At 39.1% G+C, this 19,279-nt stretch overlaps 1 protein-coding gene across 2 annotated transcripts in view; it reads right to left on the reverse strand.

Annotated features, from left to right (window-relative positions):
• Nucleotides 1-19,279, reverse strand: part of LYST (lysosomal trafficking regulator) — a 606,044-nt gene that overhangs the window by 98,425 nt on the left and 488,340 nt on the right. For both annotated transcript variants that reach the window (XM_053711082.1, XM_053711081.1), the window contains 2 exons: nt 18,351-18,417; nt 15,205-15,361 (listed from right to left, as the gene is read on the reverse strand). In XM_053711082.1, coding sequence (XP_053567057.1) covers nt 15,205-15,361; nt 18,351-18,417 — 224 coding nt within the window. The remainder of the gene's footprint in view (nt 1-15,204; nt 15,362-18,350; nt 18,418-19,279) is intronic.

Below are 19,279 nucleotides of genomic sequence, written 5' to 3' on the forward strand. Positions count from 1 at the left end.
GTATCCAGTCCACGGATCATCCATTACTTATGGGATACCAATACCAAAGCTAAAGTACACGGATGACGGGAGGGACAGGCAGGCTCTTTATACGGAAGGAACCACTGCCTGAAGAACCTTTCTCCCAAAAACAGCCTCCGAAGAAGCAAAAGTGTCAAATTTGTAAAATTTGGAAAAAGTATGAAGAGAAGACCAAGTTGCAGCCTTGCAAATCTGTTCAACAGAAGCCTCATTCTTAAAGGCCCAAGTGGAAGCCACAGCTCTAGTAGAATGTGCTGTAATTCTTTCAGGAGGCTGCTGTCCAGCAGTCTCATAGGCTAACCGTATTATGCTACGAAGCCAAAAGGAGAGAGAGGTAGCCGAAGCTTTTTGACCTCTCCTCTGACCAGAATAAACGACAAACAGGGAAGACGTTTGTCGAAAATCCTTAGTTGCCTGTAGATAAAATTTCAGGGCACGGACTACATCTAGATTGTGTAGCAGACGTTCCTTTTTCGAAGAAGGATTAGGACACAAAGATGTAACCACAATCTCTTGATTGATATTCCTGTTAGTGACCACCTTAGGTAGGAACCCAGGTTTAGTACGCAGAACTACCTTGTCTGAATGAAAAATCAGATAAGGAGAATCACAATGTAAGGCAGATAACTCAGAGACTCTTCGAGCCGAGGAAATCGCCATTAAAAACAGAACTTTCCAAGATAACAACTTGATATCAATGGAATGAAGGGGTTCAAACGGAACCCCCTGTAAAACATTAAGAACTAAGTTCAAACTCCATGGTGGAGCAACAGTTTTAAACACAGGCTTGATCCTAGCTAAAGCCTGACAAAAAGCTTGAACGTCCGGAACTTCTGACAGACGTTTGTGTAAAAGAATGGACAGAGCTGAAATCTGTCCCTTTAAGGAACTAGCGGATAAACCCTTTTCTAAACCTTCTTGTAGAAAAGACAATATCCTCGGAATCCTAACCTTACTCCATGAGTAACTCTTGGATTCGCACCAATATAAGTATTTGCGCCATATCTTATGGTAAATCTTTCTGGTAACAGGCTTCCTAGCCTGTATTAAGGTATCAATAACTGACTTAGAAAAACCACGTTTTGATAAAATCAAGCGTTCAATTTCCAAGCAGTCAGCTTCAGAGAAATTAGATTTTGATGTTTGAAGGGACCCTGGATCAGAAGGTCCTGTTTCAGAGGTAGCGACCAAGGTGGACAGGATGACATGTCCACTAGATCTGCATACCAAGTCCTGCGTGGCCATGCAGGCGCTATTAGAATGGACAGAGCTGAAATCTGTCCCTTTAAGGAACTAGCGGATAAACCCTTTTCTAAACCTTCTTGTAGAAAAGACAATATCCTCGGAATCCTAACCTTACTCCATGAGTAACTCTTGGATTCGCACCAATATAAGTATTTGCGCCATATCTTATGGTAAATCTTTCTGGTAACAGGCTTCCTAGCCTGTATTAAGGTATCAATAACTGACTTAGAAAAACCACGTTTTGATAAAATCAAGCGTTCAATTTCCAAGCAGTCAGCTTCAGAGAAATTAGATTTTGATGTTTGAAGGGACCCTGGATCAGAAGGTCCTGTTTCAGAGGTAGCGACCAAGGTGGACAGGATGACATGTCCACTAGATCTGCATACCAAGTCCTGCGTGGCCATGCAGGCGCTATTAGAATCACTGATGCTCTCTCCTGTTTGATTCTGGCAATCAATCGAGGAAGCATCGGGAAGGGTGGAAACACATAAGCCATCCCGAAGGTCCAAGGTGCTGTCAAAGCATTTATCAGAACCGCTCCCGGATCCCTGGATCTGGACCCGTAACGAGGAAGCTTGGCGTTCTGTCGAGACGCCATGAGATCTATCTCTGGTTTGCCCCAACGTCGAAGTATTTGGGCAAAGACCTCCGGATGAAGTTCCCACTCCCCCGGATGAAAAGTCTGACGACTTAAGAAATCCGCCTCCCAGTTCTCCACTCCCGGGATGTGGATTGCTGACAGGTGGCAAGAGTGAGACTCTGCCCAGCGAATTATCTTTGATACTTCCATCATTGCTAGGGAGCTTCTTGTCCCTCCCTGATGGTTGATGTAAGCTACAGTCGTGATGTTGTCCGACTGAAACCTGATGAACCCCCGAGTTGTTAACTGGGGCCAAGCCAGAAGGGCATTGAGAACTGCTCTCAATTCCAGAATGTTTATTGGTAGGAGACTCTCCTCCTGATTCCATTGTCCCTGAGCCTTCAGAGAATTCCAGACAGCGCCCCAACCTAGTAGGCTGGCGTCTGTTGTTACAATTGTCCAGTCCGGCCTGCTGAATGGCATCCCCCTGGACAGATGTGGCCGAGAAAGCCACCATAGAAGAGAATTTCTGGTCTCTTGATCCAGATTCAGAGTAGGGGACAAGTCTGAGTAATCCCCATTCCACTGACTTAGCATGCACAATTGCAGCGGTCTGAGATGTAGACGTGCAAAGGGTACTATGTCCATTGCTGCTACCATTAAGCCGATCACCTCCATGCATTGAGCTACTGACGGGTGTTGAATGGAATGAAGGACACGGCATGCATTTTGAAGCTTTGTTAACCTGTCTTCTGTCAGGTAAATCTTCATTTCTACAGAATCTATAAGAGTCCCCAAGAAGGGAACTCTTGTGAGTGGAAAGAGAGAACTCTTCTTTTCGTTCACCTTCCATCCATGCGACCTTAGAAATGCCAGTACTAACTCTGTATGAGACTTGGCAGTTTGAAAGCTTGAAGCTTGTATCAGAATGTCGTCTAGGTACGGAGCTACCGCAATTCCTCGCGGTCTTAGTACCGCCAGAAGAGCACCCAGAACCTTTGTGAAGATTCTCTGAGCCGTAGCCAATCCGAATGGAAGAGCTACAAACTGGTAATGCCTGTCTAGAAAGGCAAACCTTAGATACCGGTAATGATTTTTGTGAATCGGTATGTGAAGGTAAGCATCCTTTAAATCCACTGTGGTCATGTACTGACCCTTTTGGATCATGGGTAAAATTGTCCGAATAGTTTCCATTTTGAACGATGGAACTCTTAGGAATTTGTTTAGGATCTTTAAATCCAAGATTGGCCTGAAAGTTCCCTCTTTTTTGGGAACCACAAACAGATTTGAGTAAAACCCTTGTCCTTGTTCCGACCGCGGAACCGGATGGATCACTCCCATTAATAAAAGATCTTGTACGCAGCGTAGAAACGCCTCTTTCTTTATTTGGTTTGTTGACAACCTTGACAGATGAAATCTCCCTCTTGGGGGAGAGAATTTGAAGTCTAGAAGGTATCCCTGAGATATGATCTCTAACGCCCAGGGATCCTGGACATCTCTTGCCCAAGCCTGGGCGAAGAGAGAAAGTCTGCCCCCCACTAGATCCGTTCCCGGATCGGGGGCCCTCGATTCATGCTGTCTTAGGGGCAGCAGCAGGTTTCCTGGCCTGCTTGCCCTTGTTCCAGGACTGGTTAGGTCTCCAGCCTTGTCTGTAGCGAGCAACAGCTCCTTCCTGTTTTGGTGCAGAGGAAGTTGATGCTGCTCCTGCTTTGAAATTACGAAAGGAACGAAAATTAGACTGTCTAGCCTTAGGTTTGGCTCTGTCTTGAGGCAGGGCATGGCCTTTACCTCCTGTAATGTCAGCGATAATTTCTTTCAACCCGGGCCCGAATAAGGTCTGCCCTTTGAAAGGTATATTAAGCAATTTAGATTTAGAAGTAACGTCAGCTGACCAGGATTTTAGCCACAGTGCTCTGCGTGCCTGAATGGCGAATCCGGAATTCTTAGCCGTAAGTTTAGTTAAATGTACTACGGCATCTGAAATAAATGAGTTAGCTAACTTAAGGGCTTTAAGCTTGTGTGTAATCTCATCTAATGGAGCTGATTCAAGTGTCTCTTCCAGAGACTCAAACCAAAATGCTGCTGCAGCCGTGACAGGCGCAATGCATGCAAGAGGTTGCAATATAAAACCTTGTTGAACAAACATTTTCTTAAGGTAACCCTCTAACTTTTTATCCATTGGATCTGAAAAGGCACAGCTATCCTCCACCGGGATAGTGGTACGCTTAGCTAAAGTAGAAACTGCTCCCTCCACCTTAGGGACCGTTTGCCATAAGTCCCGTGTGGTGGCGTCTATTGGAAACATCTTTCTAAATATCGGAGGGGGTGAGAACGGCACACCGGGTCTATCCCACTCCTTAGTAACAATTTCAGTAAGTCTCTTAGGTATAGGAAAAACGTCAGTACTCGCCGGTACCGCAAAATATTTATCCAACCTACACATTTTCTCTGGTATTGCAACTGTGTTACAATCATTCAGAGCCGCTAACACCTCCCCTAGTAATACACAGAGGTTTTCCAGCTTAAATTTAAAATTTGAAATATCTGAATCCAGTTTGTTTGGATCAGAACCGTCACCCGCAGAATGAAGCTCTCCGTCCTCATGTTCTGCAAATTGTGACGCAGTGTCTGACATGGCCCTAATATTATCAGCGCACTCTGTTCTCACCCCAGAGTGATCACGCTTACCTCTTAGTTCTGGTAATTTAGCCAAAACTTCAGTCATAACAGTAGCCATATCCTGTAATGTGATTTGTAATGGCCGCCCAGATGTACTCGGCGCTACAATATCACGCACCTCCCGAGCGGGAGATGCAGGTACTGACACGTGAGGCGAGTTAGTCGGCATAACTCTCCCCTCGTTGTTTGGTGAAATATGTTCAATTTGTACAGATTGACTTTTATTTAAAGTAGCATCAATACAGTTAGTACATAAATTTCTATTGGGCTCCACTTTGGCTTTAGCACATATAGCACAGATATCTTCCTCTGAATCAGACATGTTTAACACACTAGCAAATAAACTAGCAACTTGGAAATACTTTTCAAGTAATTTACTATAATATGAAAACGTACTGTGCCTATAAGAAGCACAGAAAAAGTTATGACAGTTGAAAATTAATAAACTGAAAAGTTATAGCATCAAATCTTTGTAAAAAACACAATTTTAGCAAAGGATTGCTCCCATTAGCAAAGGATAACTAACCCTGATAGCAGAAAAAAAAAAAATACAGAAATAAACGTTTTTTTTTTTATCACAGTCAACTACAATCTCACAGCTCTGCTGTGAGTGATTACCTCCCTCAAAACAAGTTTTGAAGACCCCTGAGTTCTGTAGAGATGAACCGGATCATGCAGGGAAGACAATAAACTTCTGACTGAATTTTTTGATGCGTAGCAAAAGCACCAAAAAAGGCCCCTCCCCTTCACACATAACAGTGAGAGAGATCAGTAAACTGTCATAAATTAAATAAAACGACTGCCAAGTGGAAAAAAATAGTGCCCAAAACATTTTTTCACCCAGTACCTCAGAAAATTAAACGATTTTACATGCCAGCAAAAAACGTTTAACATTAATAAATTGAGTGTTATTAAAAAGCCTGTTGCTAGTCCCTGCAAATTAGGCTAAAGTTTTATGCATACAGTATAATTCCAGTGAAGTGCCATTCCCCAGAATACTGAAGTGTAAAATATACATACATGACAGCCTGATACCAGTTGCTGCTACTGCATTTAAGGCTGAGTTTACATTATATCGATATGGCAGAATTTTCTCATCAATTCCATTGTCAGAAAATAATAAGCTGCTACATACCTCTTTGCAGATTAATCTGCCCGCTGTCCCCTGATCTGAAGTTTACCTCTCCTCAGATGGAGAAACAGCAATATGATCTTAACTACTCCGGCTAAAATCATAGAAAAACTCAGGTAGATTCTTCTTCAAATTCTACCAGAGAAGGAATAACACATTATAAAATAACAAAATAACAAACTTTTGATTGAAGGTATGAAACTAAGTATAATCACCACAGTCCTCTCACACATCCTATCTATTCGTTGGGTGCAAGAGAATGACTGGTAATGGCAGTTAGGGGAGGAGCTATATAGCAGCTCTGCTGGGTGAATCCTCTTGCACTTCCTGTTGGGGAGGAGTTAATATCCCATAAATAATGGATGATCCGTGGACTGGATACACTTAACAAGAGAAAAGACGCTAAGGGCTTTAACAAAGAGATGCATACATATACAAAAACATATTAAAATTGTTAAAAAATTATAATGCATATTTCGAGGTATTTGATTGGAAAGGGCTCAAACGTGTAAATATTAATATATGTCTGTATATGTGTATATATATATATATACACATATATATATATATATATATATATATATATACACAGTATATGTGTGTGTGTGTATGTATGTGTGCACATACACATTTACACTACATGTATACAAACACACACACACATATATATATATATATATATATATATATATATATATATATATATATATATATAAAAAACACATATTTTGGAACCTTTCCATGTCAAACACCTTGCAATATACCATATACTTTAAAAAAAATTTTTTTATTAAAAAACATAATTTATTTAAGAACTTACCTGATAAATTCATTTCTTTCATATTGGCAAGAGTCTATGAGCTAGTGACGTATGGGATATACAATCCTACCAGGAGGGGTAAAGTTTCCCAAACCTCAAAATGCCTATAAATACACCCCTCCCCACACCCACAATTCAGTTTAACGAATAGCCAAGTAGTGTGGTGAAAAAATAAGGAGTAAAAAAGCATACAAAAAGAGGAACTGGAAATAAAATTGTGCTTTTTATACAAAAAGCATAACCACCATAAAAAGGGTGGGCATCATGGACTCTTGCCAATATGAAAGAAATGAATTTATCAGGTAAGTTCTTACATAAATTATGTTTTCTTTCATGTAATTGGCAAGAGTCCATGAACTAGTGACGTATGGGATAGAAATACCCAAGATGTGGGAGACCACAGAAAGGGAGGGATAGAATAAAACAGGATAAAATAAAAACAGCTATTTCCGCTGAAAAAAATTAAATCCACAAAAAAAAATAAGCCTTTCTTATAAATTTCACATAAATTTCAAGAAAAAAACTTAAATCATAAGCAGAGGAATCAAATTGAGACAGCTGCCTGAAGAACTTTTCTACAAAAGACTGCTTCAGAAGAAGCAAATAAATCAAAATGGTAAAATTTAGTAAATGTATGCAAAGAAGACCAAGTTGCTGCTTTGCAAATTTGATCAACTGAAGCTTCATTCTTAAAAGCCCAAGAAGTGGCGACTGATCTAGTAGAATGAGCTGTAATTCTCTGAGGCGGAGACTGTCCCGCCTCAAAATAAGCCTTGTGAATCAAAATCTTTAACCAAGATGTCAAAGAAATGGCAGAGGCTTTCTGACCTTTCCTAGGACCAGAAAAAACAACTAATAGACTAGAAGTCTTCCTGAAATCTTTAGTAGCTTCAACATATTTCAAAGCTCTTACAACATCCAAAGAATGTAAAGATATTTCAAGAGTATTCTTGGGATTAGGACACAAGGAAGGAACAACAATTTCCCTACTAATGTTGTTAGAATTCACAACCTTAGGAATACATTTAAACAAAGTCCGCAAAACAGCTTTATCCTGATGGAAAAACAGAAAAGGAGACTCACAAGAGAGAGCAGACAATTTGGAAACTCTTCTAGCTGAAGAGATAGCCAAAAGAAACAACACTTTCCAAGAAAGTAGTTTAATATCCAAAGAATGCATAGGCTCAAAAGGAGGAGCCTGCAAAGCCTTCAAAACCAACTTAAGACTCCAAGGAGAAGAGATTGATTTAACAACAGGCTTAATATGAACCAAAGTCTGAACAAAACAGTGAATATCAGGAAGTTTAGCAATCTTTCTAAGAAATAAAACAGAAAGAGCAGAGATTTGTCCCTTCAAGGTACTTGCGGACAAACTTTTATCCAAACCATCCTGAAGAAACTGTAAAATTCTAGGAATCCTGAAAGAATGCCAAGAGAATTTATGAGAAAAACACCATGAAATATAGGTTTTCCGAACCTGATAATAAATCTTCCTTGAAACAGACTTACGAGCCTGTAGCATAGTATTAATCACTGAGTCAGAAAAACCTCTATGACTAAGTTCAAAGCACTCAATTTCCATACCTTCAAATTTAGCGATTTGAGATCCTGATGGAAAAACGGCCCTTGAGACAGAAGATCTAGCCTTAAAGGAAGTGGCCAAGGTTGGCAACTGGACATCCGGACAAGATCCGCATAGCAAAACCTGTGAGGCCATGCTGGTGCTATCAGAAACACATGCAATTGTTCCAATATGATCTTGGAGATCACCCTTGGAAGAAGAACTAGAAGCGGAAAAATGTAAGCAGGTTGGTAAAACCAAGGAACTGCTAAAGCATCAACTATCTCCGCGTGAGGATCCCTGGACCTGGAAAGGTACCTGGGAAGCTTCTTGTTTAGATGGGAAGCCATCAGATCTATTTCAGGAAGACCCCACATCTGTACAATCTGACAAAATGCATCTGGATGGAGAGACCACTCCCTGTATGTAAAGACTGACGACTGAGATAATCCGCTTCCCAATTGTCTACACCTGGGATATGTATCGCAGAAATTAGACAGGAGTTGGATTCCGCCCAAGAAAGTATCCGAGATACTTCTTTCATCGCTAAAGGACTGTGAGTCCCCCCCCTTGATGATTGACATATGCCACAGTTGTGATATTGTCTGTCTGAAAACGAATGAATGATTCTCTCTTTAATAGAGGCCAAGCCTGAAGAGTCCTGAAAATAGCACAGAGTTCTAAAATATTGATTGGTAACCTCGCCTCTTGAGGATTTCAAACTCCTTGTGCTGTCAGAGACCCCCAGACAGCTCCCCAACCTGTGAGACTTGCATCTGTTGAAATCACAGTCCAGGAAGGACGAACAAAAGAGGCCCCTTGAAGAATCAGATGATGGTCCAACCACCAGGACAGAGTTGAATGTTGGGATTTAAGTATATCAACTGTGATATCCGAGTATAATCCCTGCACCATTGATTCAGCATGCAAAGATGCAGAGGTCTCATATGAAAACGAGCAAAGGGGATCGCGTCCGATGCTGCAGTCAAGAGACCTAAAACTTCCATGCACATAGCCACTGAAGGGAATGATCGAGACTGAAGGTTTCGATAGGCAGAAACCAATTTCATTCATCTCTTGACTGTTAAAGACAGAGTCAGGGACACTGAATCTATCTGGAAACCTAAAAAGGTGACCCTTGTCTGAGGAATCAAGGAACTCTTTGGTAAATTGATCCTCTAACCATGTCTTTGAAGAAACAACACAAGTTGATTCGTGTGAGATTCTACTAAATGAAAAGATTGAGCCAGTACCAAGATATCGTCCAAATAAGGAAACACCGCAATACCCTGCTCTCTGATTACAGATAGAAAGGCACCGAGAACCTTCGAAAAGATTCTTCGAGCTGTTGCTAGGCCAAATGGAAGAGCAACAAATTGGTAACGCTTGTCTAGAAAAGAGAATCTCAGAAACCGATAGTGGTCTGGATGAATCGGAATGTGAAGATATGCATCCTGTAAGTCTATTGAAGACATGTAATGACCTTGCTGAACAAAAGGCAGAATAGTCCTTATAGTCACCATCTTGAAAGTTGGGACCCTTACAAATTGATTAAAAACTTCAGATCCAGAACTGGTCTGAAAGAATTTTCCTTCTTCAGGACAATGAATACATTTTAATAAAACCCCAGACCCTGTTCCAGAATTGGAACTTGTACAATTACTCCTGAAAGCTCTAGATCTGAAACACACTTCAGAAAAGCCTTAGCTTTCACAGGATTTGTTGGAACGTGAGAGAGAAAAAAAATCTTCTCACATGAGGTCTTATTCTGAAACCTATTCGATACTCCTGAGAGACAATATTCTGAATCCAATGGTTCTGAATGTAGCCTGCCCAAACGTCTTGAAATAATTTTAATCTGCCCCCCACCAGCAGAACTGGATCGAGGGCCGCACCGTCATGCAGTCTTGGGGGCTAGCTTTGGTTTCTTATAAGGCTTAGATTTATTCCAACTCGAGGATGGCATCCAATTGGAGCCAGAGTCCTTAGGGGAAGAAGTGGTTTTCTGTCCTCTATTCTGACGAAAGGAACAAAACCGATTAGAAGCTGTAGATTTACCTTAGACTTTTTTATCTTGAGGCAAAAAAACTCCCCCCCCCCCCCCCCCCCAGTAATAGTGGAAATAATAGAATCCAACTGGGAACCAAACAAATTATTACCCTGGAATGATAGAGATAGTAACCTAGATTTAGATACCATGTCAGCATTCCATGATTTGAGCCATAAAGCTCTGCTAGCTAAAATAGCCAAAGACATAGATTTAACATTAATCTTGATGATATCACAGATAAAATGATTAGCATGTTAAAGCAAACGAACAATGCTATGCAAATCAGAGTCTTTTTCCTGTTGTGCTAAGCTATCCAACCAAAAAGTTGATGCAGCCGCAACATCAGCCATAGAAATGGCAGATCTGAGAATATAGCCTGAATGCAAATAAGCTTTTCTTAGATAAGATAAAATTTTCCTATCTAAAGGATCCTTAAAAGAAGTACTATCTTCCATAGGAATAGTAGTACGTTTAGCAAGAGTAGAAATAGCCCCATCAACCTTAGGGACTTTTTCCCAAAACTCTAATTTAGCCACTGGCAAAGGATACAACTTTTTAAACCTTGAAGAAGGAACAAAAGAAGTACCAGACTTAGACCATTCCTTAGCAATCACATCAGAAATAGCATTAGGAACAGGAAAAACCTCAGGAGTAGTCACAGGAGGTTTATAGACAAAATTTAAACGTTTACTGGATTTATTATCAAGAGGACCAGACTCCTCAATATCCAAAGTTATCAATACTTCCTTTAACAAAGAACGAATATACTCAATCTTAAAAAGATAAGATGATTTATCAGTGTCAATGTCTGAAGTAGGATCTTCTGAGTCAGAGATCCTCATCAGAGGAGGATATATCAGTATGTTGCCGGTCATTACAAATTTCATCTGCATTATGAGAAGTTTTAAAAGACATTTTACGTTTATTTGAAGGCGGTATAGCAGCCATAGCCTTCTGTATCGCATCAGCAATATAATTTTTCATATCAACAGGGATATCATGTACTTTAGATGTTGAAGGAACAACAGATATTGTACCAGCACTAATAGAAACCTTTTTTGCATGCAAAAGCTTATCATGACAACTGTTACACACTACAGCTGGAGATATAATCTCCACTAGCTTACAACAGATACACTTAGCTTTGGTAGAACTGTGTTCAGGCAGCATGGTTCCTACAGCAGCTTCTGAGACAGGATCAGATTGAGACATCTTGTAAAATGTAAAAAAGAAAAAATAACATTTAAACAGAAATATCTTATTTCCACATATAGCAGTTTCAGGAATGGGAACAAATGCAAAAAAAGCAAATAGCATAGCCCTCTGAGCATAAACAAGGCGAGGTAAAATAAAACTAAATTTTTTGGCGCCAAGTATGACGCATGACGCAAAAGGAATTTGGCGCCAACAAACATCCGGAAATGATGCAACTCACGTCATAAACACAATTTTGCGCCATACAACCTAGCGTCAACTAAGACGCAGGTAATGACGAACTTGAGTCATTACAGACGCACATTCGCGCCAAAAAATTCTCACTCCAAGAATGATGCAATAAATAACAGCATTTTGCGCCCTCGCGAGCCTAATTTGCCCACAAGTTTTTCAAAGAAAAAAAAAACAATTTATGCTTACCTGATAAATGTATTTCTCTTGTGGTGTATCCAGTCCACAGATCATCCATTACCTGTGGGATATTCTCATTCCCAACAGGAAGTTGCAAGAGGACACCCACAGCAGAGCTGTCTATATAGCTCCTCCCCTAACTGCCAAATCCAGTCATTCGACCGAAAACAAACAGAGAAAGGAGAAACCATAGGGTGCAGTGGTGACTGTAGTTTAAAATTAAAAAATACCTGCCTTAAAATGACAGGGCGGGCCGTGGACTGGATACACCACAAGAGAAATAAATTTATCAGGTAAGCATAAATTATGTTTTCTCTTGTAAGGTGTATCCAGTCCACGGATCATCCATTACTTGTGGGATACCAATACCAAAGCTTTAGGACACGGATGAAGGGAGGGACAAGGCAGGTACTTAAACGGAAGGTACCACTGCCTGTAAAACCTTTCTCCCAAAAATAGCCTCCGAAGAAGCAAAAGTATCAAATTTGTAGAATTTTGAAAAAGTATGAAGCGAAGACCAAGTCGCCGCCTTGCAGATCTGTTCAACAGAAGCCTCATTTTTAAAGGCCCATGTGGAAGCCACAGCTCTAGTAGAATGAGCTGTAATCCTTTCTGGAGGCTGCTGGCCAGCAGTCTCATAAACTAAGCGGATTATGCTTTTTAGCCAAAAAGAAAGAGAGGTTGCCGAAGCCTTTTGACCTCTCCTCTGTCCAGAGTAGACAACAAACGAAGCAGATGTTTGACGAAAATCTTTAGTAGCTTGTAAATAAAACTTTAAAGCACGAACCACGTCCAGATTGTGTAATAGACGTTCCTTCTTTGAAGAAGGATTAGGACACAAAGACGGAACAACAATCTCTTGATTGATATTCTTATTAGATACCACCTTAGGTAAAAACCCAGGTTTGGTACGCAGAACTACCTTATCTGCATGGAAGATCAGATAAGGAGAATAACATTGTAAGGCAGATAACTCGGAAACTCTACGAGCCGAGGAAATAGCTACCAAAAAAAGAACTTTAAGAACCAAATTTAAACTCCATGGTGGAGCAACAGGTTTAAACACAGGCTTGATTCTAACTAAAGCCTGACAAAATGCCTGAATGTCTGGGACATCCGCCAGACGCTTGTGCAAAAGAATAGATAGCGCAGCAATCTGTCCCTTTAAGGAACTAGCTGACAATCCTTTCTCCAATCCTTCTTGGAGAAAAGATAATATCCTGGGAATCCTGACTTTACTCCATGAGTAGCCCTTGGATTCACACCAATAAAGATATTTCCGCCATATCTTATTTTGGAAAGCCCAAGAGTCCTTTAGAGATGTCCTATAGCATTCAGAAGACCCTTGGAGGAAGCTGGATGTCTCAGTCTGTAAAAGTTACTGCGCAAAGAAGCGCTAAATTAGGCCCCTCCCACTCATTGTAACACAGTGGAAAGCCTCAGGAAACTGTTTCTAGGCAAATTTAAGCCAGCCATGTGGAAAAAACTAGGCCCCAATAAAGTTTTATCACCAAAGTATATATAAAAACGTTTAAACATGCCAGCAAACGTTTTATATAGCAAATATAAAAGAGTATTACCTCAGAAAATAAGCATGATACCAGTCGCTATTAAATCACTGTATTCAGGCTTACCTTACATAAATTTGGCATCAGCAGCATTTTCTAGCATTCACATCCTCTAGAAAAATCTTAACTGCACATACCTCATAGCAGGATAACCTGCACGCCATTCCCCCGCTGAAGTTATCTCTCTCTTCAGTCATGTGTGAGAACAGCAATGGATCTTAGTTACAACCTGCTAAGATAATAGAAATCACAGGCAGATTCTTCTATTTTTCTGCCTGGAACAAAATAGTACAACTCCGGTACCATTTAAAAATAATAAACTTTTGATTAAAATAACAGCTACATTTCACCACTTCTCTCTTACTACCTCCATGTTTGTTGAGAGTTGCAAGAGAATGACTAGATATGGCAGTTAGGGGAGGAGCTATATAGACAGCTCTGCTGTGGGTGTCCTCTTGCAACTTCCTGTTGGGAATGAGAATATCCCACAAGTAATGGATGATTCGTGGACTGGATACACCTTACAAGAGAAAGTCAAATTGAAAAAAAGACTATACCCCAGGTATGACAAACTTCCTAAAACATGATTCCCATAAAGAAACTGCCAGACTGCAAAGGGAAATACACATAGACCTGACTCATGGCAAATATAAGTAAAATACATATATTTAAAACTTTATACATAAAGCGCCAAACCATAGCTGAGAGTGTCTTAAATAATGATACATACTTACCGAAAGACACCCATCCACAAATAGCAGAAAGCCAAACTAGTACTGAAAGCTATCAGCAGAGGTAATGGTATATAAAAGAGTATATCATCGATCTGAAAAGGGAGGTAGGAGATGAATCCCTACGACTGATAACAGAGAACCCTTGAAAAGATTTCCCGCAAGGGAAACCATAAAATCAAATAGGCGATACTCTCTTCACATCCCTCTGGCAAACACTGTACTCTGAGAGGAATTGGGCTTCAGAATGCTTAGAAGCACTTATCACAGAAGAGATCATAAAAATCAAGCACCTCCATTTTGAGGTTTGGGAAGCTTTGCCCCTCCTAGTAGCTAGCTCATGACTCTTGCCAATTACATGAAAGAAATATGTATGAGTGTAATACTTAAAGGGACAGTAAACCTTAAAAATAATGTTATATAATTCTGCACATAGTGCAGAATTATATAACATTATTTAAGTGCTATAGTTCTAAACGGCTTTTTTCTCTTCAAATAAGTAAAAATTATGGCGCTTTTACAGACCCGCTCTCTGCTGAGCGGGTCTGTAATATTCAGTCAGCGCATCGGGCCAGCTGTATAGTCACAGCCCGGCCCGACCGCGCCATAGCACTAAGTGCAGCTCGCTCCTGTGACAGGAGCGAGCTGCACTTAGTCTTATGGCGCGATCGGGCCGGGCTGTGACTATACAGCTGGCCCGATGCGCTGATGTCCCTTTAATTTTAATATGTTTTAGATGTGTTTTTGGAAATATTTTTTTTAACCCTTACACTTTACTTCAGGTCTAATTGATCTAGCGGTATTCAGGCTTTCACTCGAGCACAACCCATAATGGTCAACTTGTAATATCAGCTCTATTCTAAACCGTCTCTGGTAAATCTGATTTACCATGGACTTGTAATATCAAGTTGCATGCTAATATTAGCTAGGTCTAGCAATACTGCTTACCATGTCCCGCGCTTGCACTTGCACAACACTTATCATCTGGCCCTATATCATTTTGGAAATGGTTTGATTAACATTTATTGGTCCATTCAGGCAGCTCTATATAGTGGTTATCTATCTCAACACAGCCTTGAATTTAGAGACTAGGTGCACTGTTTTTATGGAGTAGTAAATATAAAAAAATACATTTTATCATGATAGTTGTCAAACTGATCAAGCTATAAGCACATGTAAAGATTAACTAACCTTGATATGCTAAAAACATTTTAGTAAACGGAGGCATCCTGACTAGGAAATGAAGGACTGTACCACTGTTGGAATAATGGGACCCATAATGGTATGGCTGGACAGGAGGCATTGGGTCATCTTCACGATCACCTTTGCCATATTCATCTTCTAAATACTGAAATCAGAAAAAAATAGTAAACAAATATTACAGCCCAACGGAAGCAAAAAAGCTTTAGCCAGTTATAGTTCCTTTTTATATTTTTTTATGAGCCACAGATGAATTGAATAGGCCATTAGCCCATCTAGGCAAGTATAGTATCCCTGTTTGCTTTCCCCAGAAGTACTCTGCACACATTATTACGAATACTCCATAGGAGTCTGGGTAATATATGCAAAGTAGACATACAATATCTCATGCTTTTTGCTTCTAATACTGTCTTTAACCACAACGATACCCTTATGCTGTAAGTGCAGCAAAAATAAAATAAACGGGGATACTTGTCTAGATGTGCTAATTGCCTATGCAATAATTATATGGCTCTTATTTTTAGGAAATTGAGGATTTTAATATCACGCTTTTATCTCCACCATAACTTAAATGTTATCATTTTTATTAGAGACATTAAAAACTAAACAAATGCTATATATAATGATGCATACAAAGAAAAGATTAGTCAGAGAATAACATGTAGATGTATTTTTAAAGTTTCATTAGCTGTTTAAATATTGATGAAATAAGTTAAGTTTTAGTGTCTATAAAACAATGGGAGCTGCCATGTTGTAACGTAGGTTACCTTCTCTGCTGTGTCCAATAAGAGACAGATATAAATAGGTCACTAGAGTGTGCAGCCAATGGCTGGGTGGAATATAACAGTGTTCTGCACTTCCATTTTAACAGGAACTGACTGAAAAGCTCACAATTTCAGAATGGAATTACAGGAAAAGGGGACAAAATAAATAATGAAAGTATATTGCAGACTTTTTATATATATATTTCAATTTCTACTGGAAAAAATAAAATTCATAAAAGAAGTTAGAAAAGTTGAAAATATAGACATCCTGTCTCTTATAATTTATAAATTTATGAGCAACACAACACTGGAAGTTTATAAATCAAAATTCTGAAGGTGCTTCTACACATGAAGTATAACCTGTAAATTTAGATTGTAATTTTGTTCATTTTAAATTCTGGCAATCCAGTGCATAATTTGGCTAATAATTCTGACTGTATGGCACACATGAACTAGCTCTGTCTAGCTGTGAAGCACTGTCAAAATGCACTGAGATAAGAGGCAGCCTTAAAGGTCTTAGAAATAAGCATATGAGCCTACCTAGGTTTAGCCTTTAACAAAGAATACCAAGAGAACAAAGCCAATACAGTATGCTAAAAGTAAATTGGAAATTTGTTTAAAATTGCATGCTGTATCTGAATCATGAACATTTATTTTTAACTAGACTGTCCCTTTGAGCTAGTAAGAAGCATCTGCATAAACCCAAGCATTCACTATCATTATGTTTTGCCTATATGGAGTCAGTAGAAAGCTTCCTCGGATTCTTTAGTGCCTCTTTTCTTCTGTAGGGCCGGTCATTATTGTGAATGCTATTCCTCCTTAAATTTTGTTAGGAGTGAAAAATATAATGGTTATGTATTGATGTGTCAGAGTTTAACTGAAGAATTTGCTTAAAACATATTGATCTAGATTACAAATGGAGTACAAAATATTACTTTTGCAAAACCGATGTTTGCACTCCACTTAGTAACACCAGCACATGCAAATGTGTGCTAGTATTACAAGTTAGCAGCAATGCGAACGCGACCTCGCATTCACATTGCAAGGAAGATTTGCTCTCACAAGAATGTGCTTCCATAGGCTCCAATGAGAGCCTCCTTGTTATGCTGTGAGAAACGGTTGAGAACATAGCACAGCAAAGGGGGTAAGTCGCGCAGCAGTTAGTAAATATATATGTATATGCTTTTATACATATATATTTATGTGTTTATATGTGTACTATTAAATTTGGGGCCAATTGGGGCACTTTTTGAAACTTAACAAGAGATCTGATCTCTGGTTAATTTTTTGAGCGCTTATTGCTATTGCAATTGGTTATTTATTTATGGGCACGCAATAAATTTGCGCTCCACTTGTAATCTAGCCCATTATTGTTTCTCTAGATCTCAATGAAGCTCTTGTACCGTTGAATAGGACCTACCTTCTAGGGACAGCAGCTACAAAGAGTAATTTGACTATACTACCATCAGCTCTGAAACTTGTATAATTCAGGAACTTATAATTTGGCTGCCCTTTACCAGGGACAGAAATAATAACCAAGACAAGCAGGGAGTGGGGAAAGATGTTGCACCAAGAAATTTACTGTCTATTAAAGGGATATGACACCCAATTTTTTTCTTTCATGATTCAGATAGAGCAAGCAATTTTAAGCAACTTTCTAATTTAATCCTATTATCATTTTTTCTTTATTCTCTTTGTATAATTTGTTGAATGAGCAGCAATGCACTACTGAGCTTTCCTAGATGAACCTTTAAAGGGACACTGAACTCAATTTTTTTTCTTTTGTGATTCAGATAGAGCATGAAATTGTAAGCAACTTTCTAATTTACTCCTATTATCAAATTCTCTTCATTCTTTTGGGATCTTTATTTAAAATGCAAGAATGTAAGTTTAGATGCCGGCCCATTTTTGGTGAACAACCTGGGTTGTTCTTGCTGATTGGTGGATAAATTCATCCACCAATAAAAAAGTGCTGTCCAGAGGTCTGAATCAAAAATAAAAGCTTGGATGCCTTTTTTTCAAATATAGATAGCAAGAGAATGAAGAAAAAATGATAATAGGCGTAAATTAGAAAGTTGCTTAAAATTGCATGCTCTATCTGAATCACAAAAGAAAAAAAAATTGGGTTCAGTGTCCCTTTAAGCAAAGGATAACAAGAGAAGGAAGCTAATTAAATAATAGAAGTAAATTGGAAAGTTGTTTAAAATTGTATGCTCTGTCTGAATCATGAAATAAAATGTTGGGGTTTCATGTCCCTTTAAGCTGCTTCTCTTGAGAAGGAAAAGCAGAAGAGAAAGGAAGAAAATAAAGTAAAAAATTAATTAGGACGGAAATAATGTCAGGAAGGATCTAAGTATTTAGAAAGTAAACTACCTTATAATTGTCTACATAGCGATCTTCCTTTTCCTTTGACTGCACAGCAATAGGTTTTGCTAGATTTCTGCAGGAAAAGTGATTAAAAAATAAATAAAAATTAGTTTCTTAAATGCTTTAACTATTAGTATCATACATAAAGATTCCACTGTATCTTATACCCCAAATTAAAATATATTTGTGAAATTAGAAAATGTAGCTTCATTGTGCAGGGCATAAACACCAGGTGAAATAATCAGCTGAGAACAGGCTAGTAACCATGGTTACTGATCAGCTGATTATTTCACCTGTGCTCTAGTTTAGATATCACAAAAATATGGCCTGATGGTGTTCCCTGAGGACTGGAGTTCAGAAAAAACACTGCTGTAGGCAATCCAATGGCAAAAACATAATTTATGTAAGAATTTACCTGATAAATTCATTTCTTTCATATTGGCAAGAGTCCATGAGCTAGTGACGTATGGGATATACAATCCTACCAGGAGGGGCAAAGTTTCCCAAACCTCAAAATGCCTATAAATACACCTCCCACCACACCCACAATTCAGTTTAACGAATAGCCAAGAAGTGGGGTGATAAGAAAAGAGCAAAAGCATCAACAAGGAATTGGAATAATTGTGCTTTATACAAAAAAATCATAACCACCATAAAAAGAGTGGGTTCATGGTCTCTTGCCAATATGAAATAAATGAATTTATCAGGTAAATTCTTACATAAATTATGTTTTCTTTCATGTAATTGGCAAGAGTCCATGAGCTAGTGACGTATGGGATAGCAAATACCCAAGATGTGGAACTCCACGCAAGAGTCACTAGAAAGGAAGGGATAAAAATAAAGACAGCCAATTCCGCTGAAAAATTAATCCACAACCCAAATCAAAAGTTTTAATCTTTATAATGAAAAAAAATGAAATTATAAGCAGAAGAATC

The sequence above is a fragment of the Bombina bombina genome, chromosome 4 (genome assembly GCF_027579735.1).
Source record: "Bombina bombina isolate aBomBom1 chromosome 4, aBomBom1.pri, whole genome shotgun sequence".
Classification (NCBI taxonomy): Eukaryota; Metazoa; Chordata; class Amphibia; order Anura; family Bombinatoridae; genus Bombina; species Bombina bombina.